Below are 16,848 nucleotides of genomic sequence, written 5' to 3'. Positions count from 1 at the left end.
TTGGATGGGGTTTTGTGTGGGGCTCCTTTTGTTGATGTTATTGCTTTCTATTTGTTAGTTTTTCTTCTAACAGTCAGGCCTGTCTTCTGGACTTTGCTGGAGGTCCACTCCAGACCCTGTTTGCCTGGGTACCACCAGCATAGGCTGCAGAACAGCAGAGATTGCTGCAGCTCCTTTCTCTGGAAGCTTTGTCCCAGAGGGGTACTAGCCTGATGCCAGCCAGAGCTCTCCTGTATGAGGTGTCTCCCAGGCTGGAGGCATGGGGGGTGGGGGTCAGGGACCCACTTGAGGAAGCAGTCTGTCCCTTAGCAGAGCTCGAGTGCTGTGCTGGGAGAATGTTCCTTATCGGGATTAGCTGCGCTCTTCAGAGCCAGCAGACAGGAATATTTAAGTCTGCTGAAGCTGCGCCCACAGCTGCCCCTTCCCCTAGGTGCTCTGTCCAGGGAGATGGGAGTTTTATCTATAAGCCCCTGACTGGGGCTGCTGGGGAGGCAATTTTTATACACAAAAGTAGCAATTGTTATTCTGTCCTTCCCCTCCACAAATAAAAAGAAAACAGGAAGCAGCGGATCAACAAACAAAACTGACCACAACCAACGTTTATTCTTGATTTGTCGTCACTCTTTTCATGGCTTGTTTTCTTCCACATGTTAAATATATAAAAACCAAAACTTTATTAACATACAAATAAAGAAAACATGCGCAGCATGTATGCATGGCAGGTAGTGAGGAAACCTGGCCAGCTGACTGGTTCCTGCACCAAGGTTTGCAGAGTAGGTTGTGTTTGAACACCTTCTGTGGGTCTGTGTCATTTCCAAGTTGAAGAATTTCAACCAAAGAGCAACATGTCACATTGGTTAAAGACAGTTAATGACACAGAAGCATTTCTGTTCATACTAAGGGAAAAGGCTGTTCTTTTATTTATTTCTTTTTCCTGAGTCTCCACTTTTTTCTTCTCTGACAAATGTTTGAAATTCAGTGAAATACCAAAGGAGACAAGGATGAAGGGGACACAGGATGGAATCAGAAAAAAACACAAATGGAATCCAGGAAGTTCTATGGGAGACAACTGATATATCTCCTTGATAAAGAAAAATTGTACAGAATATTTAATGAGTCTGTCTTGCCCCAAAAGGGAAAAAACACAAGTAGCTAAGCCATTTGCAGAGAGGAAAAAATGTCATGGGAAAATGAAAAATATCTCTAATGTCTATGTAGCACATAAAATATCTAAGTAGGCGAGTACAGTGGTTCACGCCTGTATTGGGAGACCAAGGCAGACAGATCACTTGAGGTCAGGGGTTCAAGACCAGCCTGGCCAAGACGGTGAAACCCCATCTCTACTAAAAATACAAAAATTAGCTGGGAGTGGTGGCAGGCGCCTCTAATCCCAGCTAGTCAGGAAGCTGAGGCAGGAGAATCACTTGAACCCAGGAGGCGGAGGTTGCAGTGAGCCAGGATCGCACCACTGTACTCCAGTCTGGGTGACAGAGCAAGACTCCGTCTCAAAAAAGAAATATTTAGTAAATATTAAAGGACAAGAGGGAATATCTGTTTAAAAAATCATAATGCATATGTTAGATGAAAAAATAATAGGATGAGATGGTCGTTATTGAAATAGCATTTGCTATATAAATTCAAACGTTCCTTTTCAAATTCAGCTTCTCAGAGGTTTGACTTCAGATGCTTGAGCACTTTCAACATTATCTTTGCCTTTATCCTTCTTCATGCGGATAAACACAACTGCTAAGATTATACCTAAAAGAAAAAACCCAGGGTCAAATAAATGGGATCTTTTAAAATGTACTGTCACATTCAGTTATAAAGTAGTATTGTGGTAGGAAAAAAATGACTCAACTTCATTTTTGTATGTGGTTCAACAAAGTTTCACTGCCCTAGTGAATAAAGGACTCTAGTCATTGGCCTTTGTAGAGAAATGAGCTTATCATTTATCCTGTTGGATGTATCAAGTTCCAAATCATAGCCAACTTGGCACTTGCTGGATCTTGCCCTAAGAACATAGGACCTAATGTCCCACACTATGGAGTGTATAAGTACCTGACAAAGTTCCTGAACTTTATATATACTTAATATTGATTCTATTCTTCCCCTTGACTAGAGAAAACAATCCAATTAGCCCAACCAGAAAGCTGTTCTCTGACCTGCTCACCTCCCTGAAGCTGATTTTCATTGTGTCCATACCAACTGTCGCATTTCTTTGGGCACCTTCCTCTTGGATCCGGCCTATGTTGTTGTGGGACCCTGGGTAGACTACTCAACCTTCTTGATTTCTCTTACCTGATACATCAAAATTACACTGTGCAGCTCAGCACTGATTGTGTACTGTCAAACAGAGTCCACTATGACGAAGGGAGTTGTTTTAAGGAAATTAACCCGCTAATAAGTTTATAGGAGGAATCATGGCAGAAAAGACTGGATGCTCGGAAACTTACAATTGCAACCCTATCTTGAAGAGAATAAGGGAATGAAACTGTAAAATCCTATTCTATTTCTGGATGTTTCCAAACTCAAGCCATCTTTAACTTGTGGTAAGATTATGGAATTAAGTTGATATGTTAAGAAAATTGCTATCTGATGTGTAAATTCAAAAACCCTTTCAAGGTGGGAGGGCAAATAGAATAAGAAAAGGCACAGAGGCAGAAGGGACCTTATGTAAGTGAGTGGGACCTCAAAAAGCCAGTGCAATTACCATGAAAAGTGTGCAGCAGATGGTGGTTCTCAGGGAGGAATGATGATCACCATGCACACATTAGGATGGGCAGTGGCCATGACGTGAAGGACCTCCCATGCCATAGGGAGTCTGGACTGAAGGGTATAAAGAAGTGAGACCCCCTTTAGATGCATGAATCAGAGTCCAGTGTGACACATTCAATCATGGGAGAAAAGACCAGATGCTGAGAGAACAATCAATAATACTTAGAATAGTCCTGGCTGGGCGCGGTGGCTCAAGCCTGTAATCCCAGCACTTTGGGAGGCCGAGGCGGGCGGATCACGAGGTCAGGAGATCGAGACCATCCTGGCTAATACAGTGAAACCCCGTTCCTACTAAAAAAATACAAAAAAAACTAGCCGGGCGAGGTGGCGGGCGCCTGTAGTCCCAGCTACTCCGGAGGCTGAGGCAGGAGAATGGCGTGAACCCGGGAGGAGAGCTTGCAGTGAGCCGAGATCTCGCCACTGCACTCCAGCCTGGGCTGCAGAGCGAGACTCCGTCTCAAAAAAAAAAAAAAAAAAAAGAATAATCCTAGTCCTTCTTTTAAAAGAAAAAGGATATGCAACCATAAACCCCTTCACTCAGGTACCCATGAAATAATGAAGTATCTATTTCTAATGCTTAACTTGTGGTGGGGACAACAGTTGAAAGAGGGCAATTACTATATATAGGTTGAGTATCCCTAATTTGAAAATCTCTAATCTGAAACTTTTGGGGGACCAACTTGGTGCCACAAGCAGAAAATTCTACACCTGACCTCATGTGACAGGTTGAAGGAAAAACTTGGTTTCATGCACAGTATTATGTAAAATATTGTATGAAATACCTTCAGACTATCTGTATAAAATGTTTATGAATCATGTGAATTTTGTGTTGAGACTTGGGTCCCATCCCCAAGATATCTCATCATGTATTTGCAAATGTTCAAAAATCTGGAAAAAATCTAAAATCTGAAACACTTATGCACTCAATCATTTTGGGTAAGGAAACACTTGGAATAGGCACTGAGTTGTTTGCAAAAAAGAAAAAAACAGCTAGATCAGGGGATTCTACTGTCTAGCCAAGCCAGGGGCTATGGCAGAGGCTGTGGTCATGATGCAATGGGTTATTCTGGGTAATAAAGAATCAGGTTTCTATGCATAGGGAAGTTCTGCACTATACATTTCAGGTATCTCAGCATCACCACTGGAAGGCTAACTTCTGCCTGTAACAATAATGGCAGGTGAGACCATAAACTCTGGTGTAGGATCTGTGTATGTCACTGTTTCCCCCACATCAACACAGTGCCTGACACATGGTACTGCTACTGCATTTCTTCCCTCTTTATCACAAAAGCTTTGTAACTAGGCATAATATGTAACAATTGATGACCATAAATCCCCTTATATTTCTAAATTAATAAGGCAATAGAGACAGAGGGTGGTACTAAAGCTGTAACTCCAAGAAAGTCTGATGTAATTTGCTGGTGATCTACCTTCTGGACTATTGCCTGGGTTGCCATTTGAGCAGCCACCAGACCAATCCAGGAAGACAGGCCCTGAGATAAGCTCACATTTCTGAGGCCCAGGATATGACTCTTTGAATTAAGAAATTACACTCACCAATGACCAGAAGAGTGGTCAGCAGTATACCAACTGCCATGCCCACAGTGGGTATCCCAGGCTGGTGACCTGCTGGCCGGAAACAACTTCCTTCCCCACAACTGCAGAATGTAACTGGAAAACAGGACAGTATTTGGTAGGATAAATTCTCAAGTGAATAGTTGCAGAATCCCATATCAAAGACAAATCTCTTCAAACGGCCCGTGGTGACAGATACTAGCCTGAGTTGCCTATAGCAGAATATCTACCTGGTAAAGAAACAATGCTTTCCAAGGGTGGCCGACCCCCATCATTGATGCGGATCAAGACAACATATTCCCTCTCCTCAAAGTCTGTGTGCCTGGTAGACAGTCGGGCATGAGTACCTGCCAGGACAGGAAAAAAACACAAAAACAAAAACACGTGAAAATACAACTTCAGACCCTGGATTAGCAGGAATAAAGCTCATTTTGTATCACATACTAAGGTTGACTGGAACATGGCTGGATATGAGTTAAACTGCCCAAAGTATCATCCACATCATTCCACATGTATCTTCCCATAAGGTAAGAAAGAGTTAAAGCATCCTTTAAGTTCTTAATTCATGATTTCTCTGTAGAAATTTATACTAAATACAGTCAATTATCATTTGTAGCACTTATGTTCTATAAAGTTGCCCCAAACACTGGATTAATGAATGCTGAACCATTGCTCCTAGAGGAAAGGCAGGGTTAGTTTCCTGTGAGCTTCTAGTCACATTTTCCCTAACTGATCAATATATAACCTTGGTTTTTTGTGTGTTTCTGTTTAAAGATATCTTATTTAACATATATTGTTCATTGTAACATTTAACTCACATCTAACAGCACTAAAACTTCCTGAACAAAGCTTATCAAACACATGTTTAGCTTGGTGGAAAATAATTGCAGTTTTGGACATAACTTTTCATCTGTGACCCAAACCACAATTTTTCTCTGTAAGGCACACATCACAGCCTTCCTGTGCTTAGGAACTCTAGATAGCACTTCAGCACTATAGTTCAGAGCCATTTTTTTTTTAAATCATGGGTCATCTTTTAGGTTTGACCCTGTGTGTGTGTGTGTGTGTTTTTAAATACTTTAAGTTCCAGGGTACATGTGCACAGTGTGCAGGTTTGATACATAGGTATACACGTGTCATGTTGATTTATTGTACTCATCAACTCGTCATTTACATTAGGTATTTCTCCTAATGCTGTCCCTCCCCCAGCTCCCCACCCCCCCGACAGGCTCCAGTGTGAGATGTTCCCCACCCTTTGACCAAGTGTTCTCATTGTGCAATTCCCACCTATGAGTGAGAATATGCAGTGTTTGGTTTTCAGTCCTTGTGATAGTTTGTTCAGAATGATGGTTTCCAGCTTCATCCATGTCCCTGCAAAGGACATGATCATCCTTTTTTATGGCTGCATAGTATTCCATGGTGTATATATACCATATTTTCTTAATCCAGTCTATCATTGATGGGTATTTGGGTTGGTTCCAAGTCTTTGCTATTGTGAATAGTGCTGCAATAAACATACGTGTGCATGTGTCTTTATAGTAGCATGGTTTATAATACTTTGGGTATATACCCAGTAATGGGATGGCTGGGTCAAATGGTATTTCTGGTTCTAGATCCTTGAGGAATCACCACACTGTCTTCCACAATGCTTGAACTAATTTACATTCCCACCAACAGTGTAAAAGCATTCCTATTTCTTCACATCCTCTCCTGCATCTGTTATTTCCTGACTTTTTAATGATTGCCATTCTAACTGGCACAACATGGTATCTCATTGTGGTTTTGATTTGCATTTCTCTGATGACCAGTGATGATCATGTTCATGTGTCTGCTGGCTGCATAAACGTCTTTTGAGAAGTGTCTGTTCATATCCTTTGCCCACTTTTTGATGGGGTTATTTTTTTCTTGTAAATTTGTTTGAGTTCTTCGTAGATTCTGGATATTAGCCCTTTGTCAGGACGGTAGACTGCAAAAATGTTTTTCCATTCTGTATGTTGTCTGTTCACTCTGATGGTAGTTTCTTTTGCTGTGCAGAAGCTCTTTAATTACATCACATTTGTCAATTTTGGCTTTTGTTGCAATTGCTTTTGGTGTTTTAATCATAAGTCCTTGCCCATCCCTATGTTCTGAATGGTATTGCCTAGGTTTTTTTCTAGGGATTTTATGGTTTTAGGTCTAACATTTAAGTCTTTAATCCATCTTGAATTAATTTTCGTATAAGGAGTAAGGACAGGATCCAGTTTCAGAACCTATCCAGAAATTACACATATTACATAAATTGTGGGAAAAGACATGAATGAAACAGTTATTATATTCTATATGTTCAAGAAGCTACAAGACTAAGAACTGTGTAGATAGATACAGAACATTTTTAAAACCCAAGTTAATTTATAGAAGAAAACTACAAAGTTTGATATAAAAATAGACTAGGTTGGATTAATGGCTATCATATAGCCATTGAATGTAGCAGAAAAAGACAGTAAACTTGAAGATATAGAAATAAAGCTATCCAAAAAGAAACAAAAAAAAGTAAGCTTTGAGACAATTTCAAGTGGCCTAATACATGTGTAATCAAATTCCTGAAAGCCAAGAAAGATAGTGGAGAGAAAAACATGTTTGATAAGACAATAGCTAATATTTTTTCAATGTTTGATGAAAACTCCAAATCCTCAGATCCAAGATGATCATCAAACTTCAGGAACAAGAAAAATGAATAAAACACCACCAAGGCAATATAAGCATCAAATTACTTAAAACTAATAAGAGAATATCTTAAAAACACCCAGAGAAAAAAGAACACAAATATTCAATGGAACAAGGAAGAACCATAGTGGGCAGGGCACCCCCGGTGGCTCACGCCTATAATCCCAGCACTTTGGGAGTCCTGGGCAGGCGGATTACTTGAGGCCAGGAGTTTGAGACCAGTGTGGGCTACTAGGGAGGCTGAGATTGTGCCACTGCACTCCAGCCTGGGCAACAGAGTAAGACTGTCTCAAAAAAAAAAAGTGGTGAAATACCTTTGAAGTACTAAAAGAAAAAAATGTCTAAATTTAAAATTATTCTAATCATGTTTTCTGGTATGATGTAATTAAATTAGAAGTTAGAAAGGTATAGGAAATATTCCCAGAATATTTGGAAACTAACATAACACACTTTTAAATAACACATGATCACAAAAGAAATCTAAAGGGAAAACATAATGTATCAAATGTTGTGGGCCAGGCATGGTGATTCACTCCTATAATCCCAGCATTTTGGGAGACTGAGGTGGGAGGCTCACTTGAACCCAGGAGTTTGAGACAAGCCTGAGCAACATACCGTGACCCCCATCTCTACAAAAAATTTAAAAATAAAAAATTAGCCAAGTGTGGTGGCTCATACTTGTAGTCCCAGCTACACGGGAGGCTGAAGCAGGAAGCTTGTCTGAGCCCAGGAGTTCAAGGCTGCAGCAAGCCATGATCACACCACTGCACTGCAGCCTGGGTGACTGAGGCCCTGTCTATTTAACAAAAAGATCTCAAAGTAATGGCATCGGCTTCCACCTTAATGAAAACAGAACAAGAACAAAAACACAATGTAAGAAGAATAAAGGAAATAATAAAGATCTGGCCAGTGAAATATAAAAAAGCAGAAAAAAATGAAACCAAAAGCTGGTTCTTTGAAAATATCAATAAAATAAACTTCTAGCCAGATTATCAGGAAAAAAGATAATTTGCCAATATCAGAATGAGGTGATATCACTATGTATTCTACAGATATTAATATCATGAACTATATCAATAAATTAGATTAATGAAATAGATGAATTATTTGCAAGGTACAAGCTAACAAGCTCAACCAAAAGAAATATATAAATTGAATTTTCTATATCTATAAAATAAAACTGAATTTGTAGTTAAAACTTCTTAAAAATACACCAGGCCCAGATAGCTTTACTGGCAAATTCTTTCAATTTCAAGAAGAAATACCACTTTTATGCAAACTTGACCAGATAATTGAAGATAAACAGATGAAATGCTTCCTCATTCTACAAGGCAAAATATATAGAGAGACCAACATCCCTCATGAATATAGATGCAAAAATTAAGTTTTAGCAAATCCAACAATACATAAACATGGTAATATTTCATCACTAAGTAGGCGTTATCCCAGGAAGGTGATTTTAGATTCAAAAGTTGATGTAATTCATCAATTAATAGGCCCAAAAAATCAAATCAGCCACATAGTCAATACATGGAGCAAAAGCACTTGAACAATTTCATATCCATTTCCAATTTAGAAAAAAAAACCACCTCCAAATAGGAATAAAAGTCAAAGTCCTCAACCTAATAAAGATCACCTACAAAAATAAGCCCTACAGCTAACGTCTACTTAATGGTGAAAGGCTAAATGCTTTCTTCCTAAGATCATGAACAAGTCAAGTATTTCTGCTCTTACTACCTCTATTTGACATTTCACTGAAGGTTTCAGCCAGTAATAAACAAAAGACATACAGATTGAAAAGGAAAAAGTCAGTGTTCACAGACAACATGATTGTCTGTGTAGAAAATCTATGAAATCTAAAAAAATAAGGTCAGCAAGGCTGTAGAATACAGATCAGTATACAGAAATCATTATATTCCTATATCTAGAAATATTTAAAATATCAAAACTCTGAAATGCTTAGGGAAAATTTTGCAAGAACTATACACTGAGAACAAACACATTGCTGAAAGAAATTAAAGAGCTAAATAAATGGAGACATATACCACGTTCATGAATTGGAAGACTTAATTTTGTTAATATGTCAGTTCTCCTCCAGATTCTCCAATAGATTCAACACAATCTCAACAGGAAGGAACAGGCTACCTTCTAAAATTTATATAGAAATGAACAAGACAGAATGAAGGAATTTTGAAAAGAACAGTCAGAAAATGAATCTACCTGATTTCAAGCCTTATACAGCTACAGTAATCAAGACAATGTTTTATTGGTATAAAATAGAAACAGATTGATGAAACAAAAAAATCCAGAACTAGATTTATGTATAGGTGGTCACTTGATTTTGCAAAGTTGTTAAGATAATCCAATGTAAAAGGATGTTTTAAACAAATGGTGTTAGAACAGTTAGATAGCTATGTTAAAAACAATAAACTTTGGTCTTTACCACACCCCCTATGCAAGCATATCTCAGCGATATTATGGGTTTGGTTCCAGATCACTGCAATAAAGCAAATAGCTCAGTGAAGCGAGTCACACAAATTTTTTGTTTTTCTACTGAAATAACAGCTTATACTATACTCTGGACTGTTAATAGCATCATACCAAAACAAAAAAAAACAAAAACAAAAAAAACAAAAAAAAAAACCCTAATGTCCATACCTTAATTTAAAAGTACTTTGTGCCAAAAAATGCTAATGATTATCTGACGCTTCAATGAGTCAATCTTTTTGCTGCTAATCATTTCCTGTCTCAATGTTGGTGGTTGCTAAAGGCTGGGGTGGCTGTGGCAATTTCTGAAAATCAGACAACAATGAAGTTTGTTGCACTTATTGACTTCCTTTCATGAGAGAGTTCTCTGTAGCATGTGATGCTGGCTGATGGCATTTTACCCACAAGAGAACATCTCTCAAAAATTGTAGTAAATCTTCTCAAACACTGCCACTGTTTTATCAACTATGTTTATGGAATATTCTAAATCCTTGCTTGTTATTTCAACAATGTGCATGACATCTTCACCAGAAGCAGATTCCATTGTTCAAACAAGCAAACAAAACCCACATTGTTCAGTTGTAAGAAGCAACTGTCATTCATTCCAGTTTGATCATGAGATTGCAGCAATTCAGTCACATAATCAAGGTTCCGCTTCTAATTCTACCTCTATTGTTTTTTTTCACCACATTTTCAGGGACTCCTCTGCTGAAGTCTTGAACCCCTCAAAGTCATCCACGAGGGTTGGAATCAATTTCTTCCAAACTCCTACTAATGTGTATATTTCAACCTCCTCCCATGAATCACCTTTTTAAAGATGTCATCAAGAATCAAATGTTCTTGATGACATCTAGACTGGTGAATCTTTTCAGAAGGCTTTCAATTTACTTTGCCCAGATCCATCAGAGGAATTACTATCTAATAGGAGCTATAACCTTATGAAATGTATATCTTAAATAATTTGAAAATCAGAATTAATCTGGGGCCTGCAGAATGGATGTGTTAGCAGGCATGAAAACAACATTCATTTCCTTGTACATCTCCACCAGAGCTCTTGAGTAACCAGATGCATTGTCAATGAGTAGTAATATGTTGAGAGGAATCTTTTTTGGGGGAGAGTAGGTCTCAACACCGGGCTTAAAATATTCAGTAAACTATGCTGTAAACAGATGTGCTGTCATCTGGGCTTTGTTGTTCCATTGATAGAGCACAGACAAAGTAGATTTAGCATAATTCTTAAGGGCCCTAGTATTTTAGGAATGCTAAATTAGGGTTGGCTTTAACTTAAAGTCACCAGTTGCATTAGTCCTAATAAAAGCCAGCCTGTCCTTTGAGGCTTTGAAGCCATGCATTTACTTCTCTAGCTATGGATGTCCAAGATAAAGATGGCATTGTTTTCCAAAAGAAGGCTGTTTCATCAACATTGAAAAGCTTGTTTAGTGTAGCCAGTTTCATTAATGATCTCAGATCTTCTGGATTACTTGCTTCCACTTCAATTTGCTGCATCATTTTGCACTTTGTTATGGAAATAGCTTCTTTCCTTAAACATCATAAATCAACCTCTGCTAGTTTCAAACATTTATTTTGCAGTTTCCTCACCTCTCTGTCTTTACAGAAGTGAGGAGTTAAGGCCTTGCTCTGGGTTAGATTTTGGTTTAAGGGAATATTGTTGCTGTTTTAATCTTCTATCCAGACTACTCAAACTTTCTGCCTTAATGGCAATAAGGCTATTTTGCTTTTTTTTATTATTATTATTATTTGTGTGTTCACTGTAGCTTCACTCTTAATTTCCTTCAATAACTTTTCTTTTGCATTCACAACCTGGCTAAGCATTTTATGCAAGAGGCCTAGTTTTTGGCCAATCTTGGCTATGAACATAACTCTCTCACTAAGCTAAATCATGTCTAGCTTTTGATTTAAAGTGACAGATGTGTGACTCTTCCTTTCACCTGAACACTTATATGCCATTCTAAGATTATTAATTGGCCTAATTTCAATATTGTGTCTCAGGCAACAGGGAGGCACAAGGAGAAGGAGAGACATGGAGCTCCACAACTTAATCATATACCTCCCATATGACCCAGCCATTCTACTCCTCAGTATTTAATCAAGAAAACTGCAAACGTATGTCCCTACACAAAATATTTGTTCACAAATCCTCACAGCAGCTTTGTAATAGCAAAAGTTGGAGTTACAAGCAACCGGTGAACAGGTATAGTCATTCAATGGGAATACTACCCCTCAATAAAAAGGAATGAAGTATTGATACATGTAACAATACAGATATATCTCAAAATAATGAGATGAAAGAAACCAGACCAAAAAAGGTATACATACTATACTATACTATTCTATTCAGATAAACTTACTGAAAATGAAAACTATAGTAATGGAAAGCACATTGATGGTTGCCTGGGGAGAGGGGATGGGTGGGAAGCAGAGATTATAATAGGGCATGAAATATCTTCTGGGGGTGATAGAAATGTTCATTGTCTTAAATGTGTTGATGGCATCAGTGGTATTTACACATAATCAATTCTCATAAAATTGTATACTTTGTATACTTTGAATATATATACATAATATTCAATCTCAAAGTTTTTAAAAATTTCTATAAAATCTGCTTTCCATCTGTCATTGAAAATTTTGCAAATGATGCTTAGGTCATCCAACTGTTCGTCTACACCAAGGGAATGATGTGTGGTCATAATCTTTCCTCCCTTGAAAGCCTGGGGCTTTGTCCCCTCTGGAGTCCTTCCCTGTGCAAGCTTCCAAAGCATGAACTTCCATCCTGGAGCATGAGAGAAAGCTCTGCGCTGAGTACTGCAAACCCACCAAGTTAAATAAAACCTACTTTCATCATCCATCTGTGTTTTTTTCCATGTATTTCCAACAACTCACCATTGATTTTGGAAACTTGCCAGTCGTTCTGTAGGCTTTCACTGGCGACGGAAAATGTAAAGTGGGGACCCCGAAATGAGTGCTGATCGTCATCAGTAGCCTCGAAAATGAGACTTCCAGGTGCACTGAGGGGATGGCAGAAGAACAAGTCCGTGTAGTCCTTGGCCAGCCTGGGAGGGTTGTCATTCACATCCGTAAGGATCAGGTGGAACTGTGACACAGAGCTCAAGGAAGACCCCCCTAAGGAATTGAATGATTGAAACATGGGATCAGCTCACTCATTTTCCTCTTAAATAGAAGGGTTTCCCCTTCTTTAAAATTCAAGCAGTTAGGTACACTGAAATGCTAGAAAGAAGACGAGCTTTTAGAATCAAAGACCTAGTTTTGTTACTGGTGAAAAAGTCTTATTGACCATCATCATAATAACTAAGATCGATGTGCTAATATTTTACATATATTACTTCACAGTAATTCTGAAAACTGAGCTCAGAAGTTTTTTAACTTGCCCAAGGGAGAGAGGTTTTCAATCCAAGAGGTCTAACTCCAGCACTCACACCTTCACTTGCTCCTCACCAGGTCTTAGGCATGTTAGTTGAGTTTTCTAAGCTTATTTTCTTCAGTTGTGTAGCTTTGCGAGAATCCTGAATATGAGTGAATGTTCTGGAAAATAGTAAAAGTCTCCACAGATATTATGTAGTATATGTCAGGAGTGAAAAACTTGGATCTGCAGCATAACCGGTTGGTAGCTATGTAATCTTGGGCAGTTACTTAATTTCTCAGTGCTTTGGTTTCCTCGTTCATAATATGTGGTCAAGAATAGCACCTACCTTATAGTGTTGCATGAGGAGTAAGTTATTACGCTAAGTGCTCAGTATGGGGCTGTCAGTGCAACATAAACACAGACTGTTATCGTGTCCTCCCTGACACCAATCACAGACATTGTTTCTACAACTTCTGACTCTGACCTTGTTTGATTCCAGTAATGTTTTCTTGCTCCTGCTTCATTTCCAGTAAACCCTGTTTTCTTGCTTTTAGTCTCAACATCGTCTATGTCCATGACTACACTTAACCAAAGAAGAAAAGGCCGCTGTGTTCTTGAAGTCATTGTATCTATTTATATCATGTCAGTGCCAAAAACTAAAAACAGAACAGGGTTTTGGACCCTGGTTTTGATTTCTGAAACTTCTAGAATGTGAGAAACTCTTGGGACACATCCAGAGTGAAGTTCTGATCCCCATGCTATGAGAAAGGGGTGTGCACAGCATAAAGGCTCAGCCAGAACCTGCCTGCTGCTTCACTGGGAGCTTTTAAATCAAGAGTTAAATGTATACAATGCGATAGTGGAATGTGCTTCACTCAAGCAAGAGACAGAAACAGGGCCTGTCTGCTCACACACACCCTTCCCAAGCTGGCACGCGGTTCTGCATTGTACCCTTTTTGGTTTGCCTTGACTGAAGTAATTTTGTTTTTCTTAATCTTTCCGCATGCAGGGGCCATTTTATGATTCCTGTCTGTTCTCCATTTAGCTCTCAACCCTGGGCCTCACATTTTGAAAGGTTTTTTTTTTTTTCAGGGCTGTGGTGGGTGGGGGGGTCTAAAAACATTTATTGAGTAATTTGTTTAATTCTCTTTTTTGGTAAACCTGACAGATACATTTACTAGCTAATTAGAGCCTGATCAACATTGGATCAACAGATTTCCTACTCGTATGTCTGAAAATTCCATTAAAATGCAAAGAAACTCTGTGTTAGTGGCCAGGCTTATTATTGGGTAAACATACTATTCCTATGAGTTTATTTTTATTTAAAAAAGTTCTCTGGAACTCCACATTTGGAGCCAGCAGGCAATATATATCACCACAACTGAAATAAATAGGATGCAAAGATTATACAGAAATGGCTCAAACATCCTGGGCTTTTCTATATAATAGTCTTTCCTTTCAAAAGTTCACCTGATTTCGTCAAAACACAGATACCCTGGTTCACCCAAACCTATGGAATCAGAATCTGCAGGGGTGGACTCCTAGTGTCCATATTCAACAAACTCCCTGGGGATTCTGACACATATCAAAGTAGAGAATATTTCATAAAACATTTTCTGCTTCAAAAAGGATGAGAGTTACAATTTAAGGTTGAAGGAGCAAGTGGTGGTCTAGGTGAACAGGTAACTGGTTTGACTCCACTCAGAGCTCCTGGGAGAAAACCACAACCACATTGGAAGAAGGGAGGTAGTTCAGCCAGGGACACAGAACCCTCTAGAAGAGGCCGTAGCCCCTATAGGAAACCACAGAGTGAGCAGCAGCCCTGCTGGGGGCACAGGTGTTTTTCACCTTTAACAAAACCATGAAGGGGCCCAGCATGGTGGCTCACGCCTGTAATCCCAGAATTTTGGGAGGCGGAGGAAGGCAGATCACCTGAGGTCAGAAGTTTGAGACCAGGCTGGTCAACATAGTGAAACCCTGTCTCTTCTAAAAATACAAAAATTAGCCAGGCATGGTGGCAGGTGCCTGTAACCCCAGCTACTCAGAAGGCTGAGGCAGGAGAATTGCTTGAACCCAGGAGGCAGAGGTTGCAATGAGTGGAGATATCTTCTGAAAATCTATGTTCCTTTTTTTTTTTTTTTTTTTTTTTTTTGCTTACCTACTTCAGTGGCCACCACTTGTACCCGATATGGACTTCCAGCTTCTCTGTCCAATGGAGCCACACTAAAGATCTCACCAGTCACGTGGTCAATTTTAAGCCAACCTCTTGTGTCTCCTCTCAGTGAATAGCTTCATCAAATGAAAAGAGCAAAAGAAAGCCTGCATTACTTTGCATGAAAATGTGAAGCTAGTTCGTGCATCAACTAAATGTTTGTGCATCCTTTAAATATGTTGTAAATAATATACAAATAATGTTGATAATGATAATCTCAGCATTTGTATATTATTTACAACATATTTAAAGGATCTATTATCTCATATTATTAATGCTTTATTTGCATTTCATCTGTCTTCAAAAGGATTTGTTCGTCCTTACAACGTGGTGTTTGTGCTTGTGTTAGGAAGGGTATAGTTCAAAACTTCTGGGGAAAGTAGCTAAACTTTTCTGGCAATCAAAGAATTTAAATTAAAGTAACCCAGAAGTATCTTTTAAAACATCTTAGCAAACTACCCATCTAGAAAATTTGAACACCCAGTGGTGGAAATGTTGGGCAAGATGGGTGAATACTCATAGACCCTGGTAACGCAGTGAATTCCTCATCCAACAAACATATATTGAGTGCTGAGGAAGATCAGGCAGTGGGCCAAGGGAGGAGGTCACAAAAAGGGGCTCTTAGGCAAGTGAAAGAGATAGACAGATGAACAGATAATTCCAATAAAATGTGGTTAACACAACGGAGGGGCCCTATGGAATCCAAGACAAGTTTACAGGAATCAGCAAAGTCTTTCTGAAGATGTTAAAGGCAAGAAGAGGACACTTCAAGCAGAAGGAAGAGTGTGAGCTAAAGCACCAAGGGCCAAGGAACAGCATGGTGAGTGTGGAGTCAGGCATTTCAGCAGCGCTGGGGTATACATGGGAAGCAGAAGCCACAGAGATTTGAAGAGCCAGATTATAAGAAGCAAGGGGCAGCCAGCCAATGATTTAAGCAAGAAGGTGACCTGGCCATATTTGTGTTTTCAACAGAGCTCATTGGTAGGTGTGTGGAAGTTGAGAGAAACAAGACTAGAACCACAGGAAAACCAATGGTACAGCCCTTTAAAAAGCAACACATCATAGTCATGAGGATGTCCATGTCTTTAGAGCAAATAATTCCACTCCTGGAAATCCTACCTAAAAAAAACCAATCTAATCAAAGTTTAAAAAGAATTACATGCATACATCTATTTAAAACATTTTCTATAATCAGAAATACTGGAAGCAACCTACATGTCAAAGAATGAGAATGATTAAAAATTATGTGTTAATTTCCCACAATGTATTTTTTTAAGTATATTCCATATGCCAAACACTGTGTTAGGTTATAAATATGGGTAATGAATATGAAACCCTTTATACTTCGGATTTCATCCTGAAAGAGATGGAATGATTTGGAGCATTTTGAAAGGGGAGTCAGATGATCTGATTTACTTTTTTAAAAGGTCACTGACTGCAATTCAGTGAGTAGATTCAGGGTGGGGTGGGGGATGGCAGGGGTAAGGATGAATCCAGAACAGACACAGTGGTGCCTTTGAGTAGGCTGGAAGCAGGGAGAAGCAGGTGGACTCCGAATATATTTCAATAGAAGAATCTATAAGATTTGCTGAAGGATTGGATTCAGATCCACTGGGTGCTAATTGATTTTAAGTTTGTGGAGCTGGAGAATTAAATTACTCAGACCAACACTGGAGTCATCCTTAATTCTTTTTTTTTTTTTTTTTTTTTTTTT

General features: G+C 38.9%; 1 protein-coding gene across 1 annotated transcript in view; it reads right to left on the bottom strand.

Moving 5' to 3' along the window:
• Positions 1-584: 584 nt before the first annotated feature.
• Positions 585-16,848, bottom strand: part of CDH17 (cadherin 17) — an 84,511-nt gene continuing 68,247 nt past the window's right edge. The window contains exons 14-18 of the mRNA XM_017847371.1: positions 15,081-15,211; positions 12,442-12,681; positions 4,581-4,697; positions 4,333-4,446; positions 585-1,758 (exon numbers count right to left, since the gene is read on the bottom strand). Of these exons, the coding sequence (XP_017702860.1) occupies positions 1,658-1,758; positions 4,333-4,446; positions 4,581-4,697; positions 12,442-12,681; positions 15,081-15,211 (703 nt within the window). The 3' untranslated portion in view covers positions 585-1,657. The remainder of the gene's footprint in view (positions 1,759-4,332; positions 4,447-4,580; positions 4,698-12,441; positions 12,682-15,080; positions 15,212-16,848) is intronic.

The sequence above is a fragment of the Rhinopithecus bieti genome, unplaced genomic scaffold (genome assembly GCF_001698545.2).
Source record: "Rhinopithecus bieti isolate Rb0 unplaced genomic scaffold, ASM169854v2 scaffold_26532, whole genome shotgun sequence".
NCBI lineage: Eukaryota > Metazoa > Chordata > Mammalia > Primates > Cercopithecidae > Rhinopithecus > Rhinopithecus bieti.
Note: the sequence above shows the minus strand (reverse complement) of the source record. Positions and strands in the feature narration are given on the sequence as shown.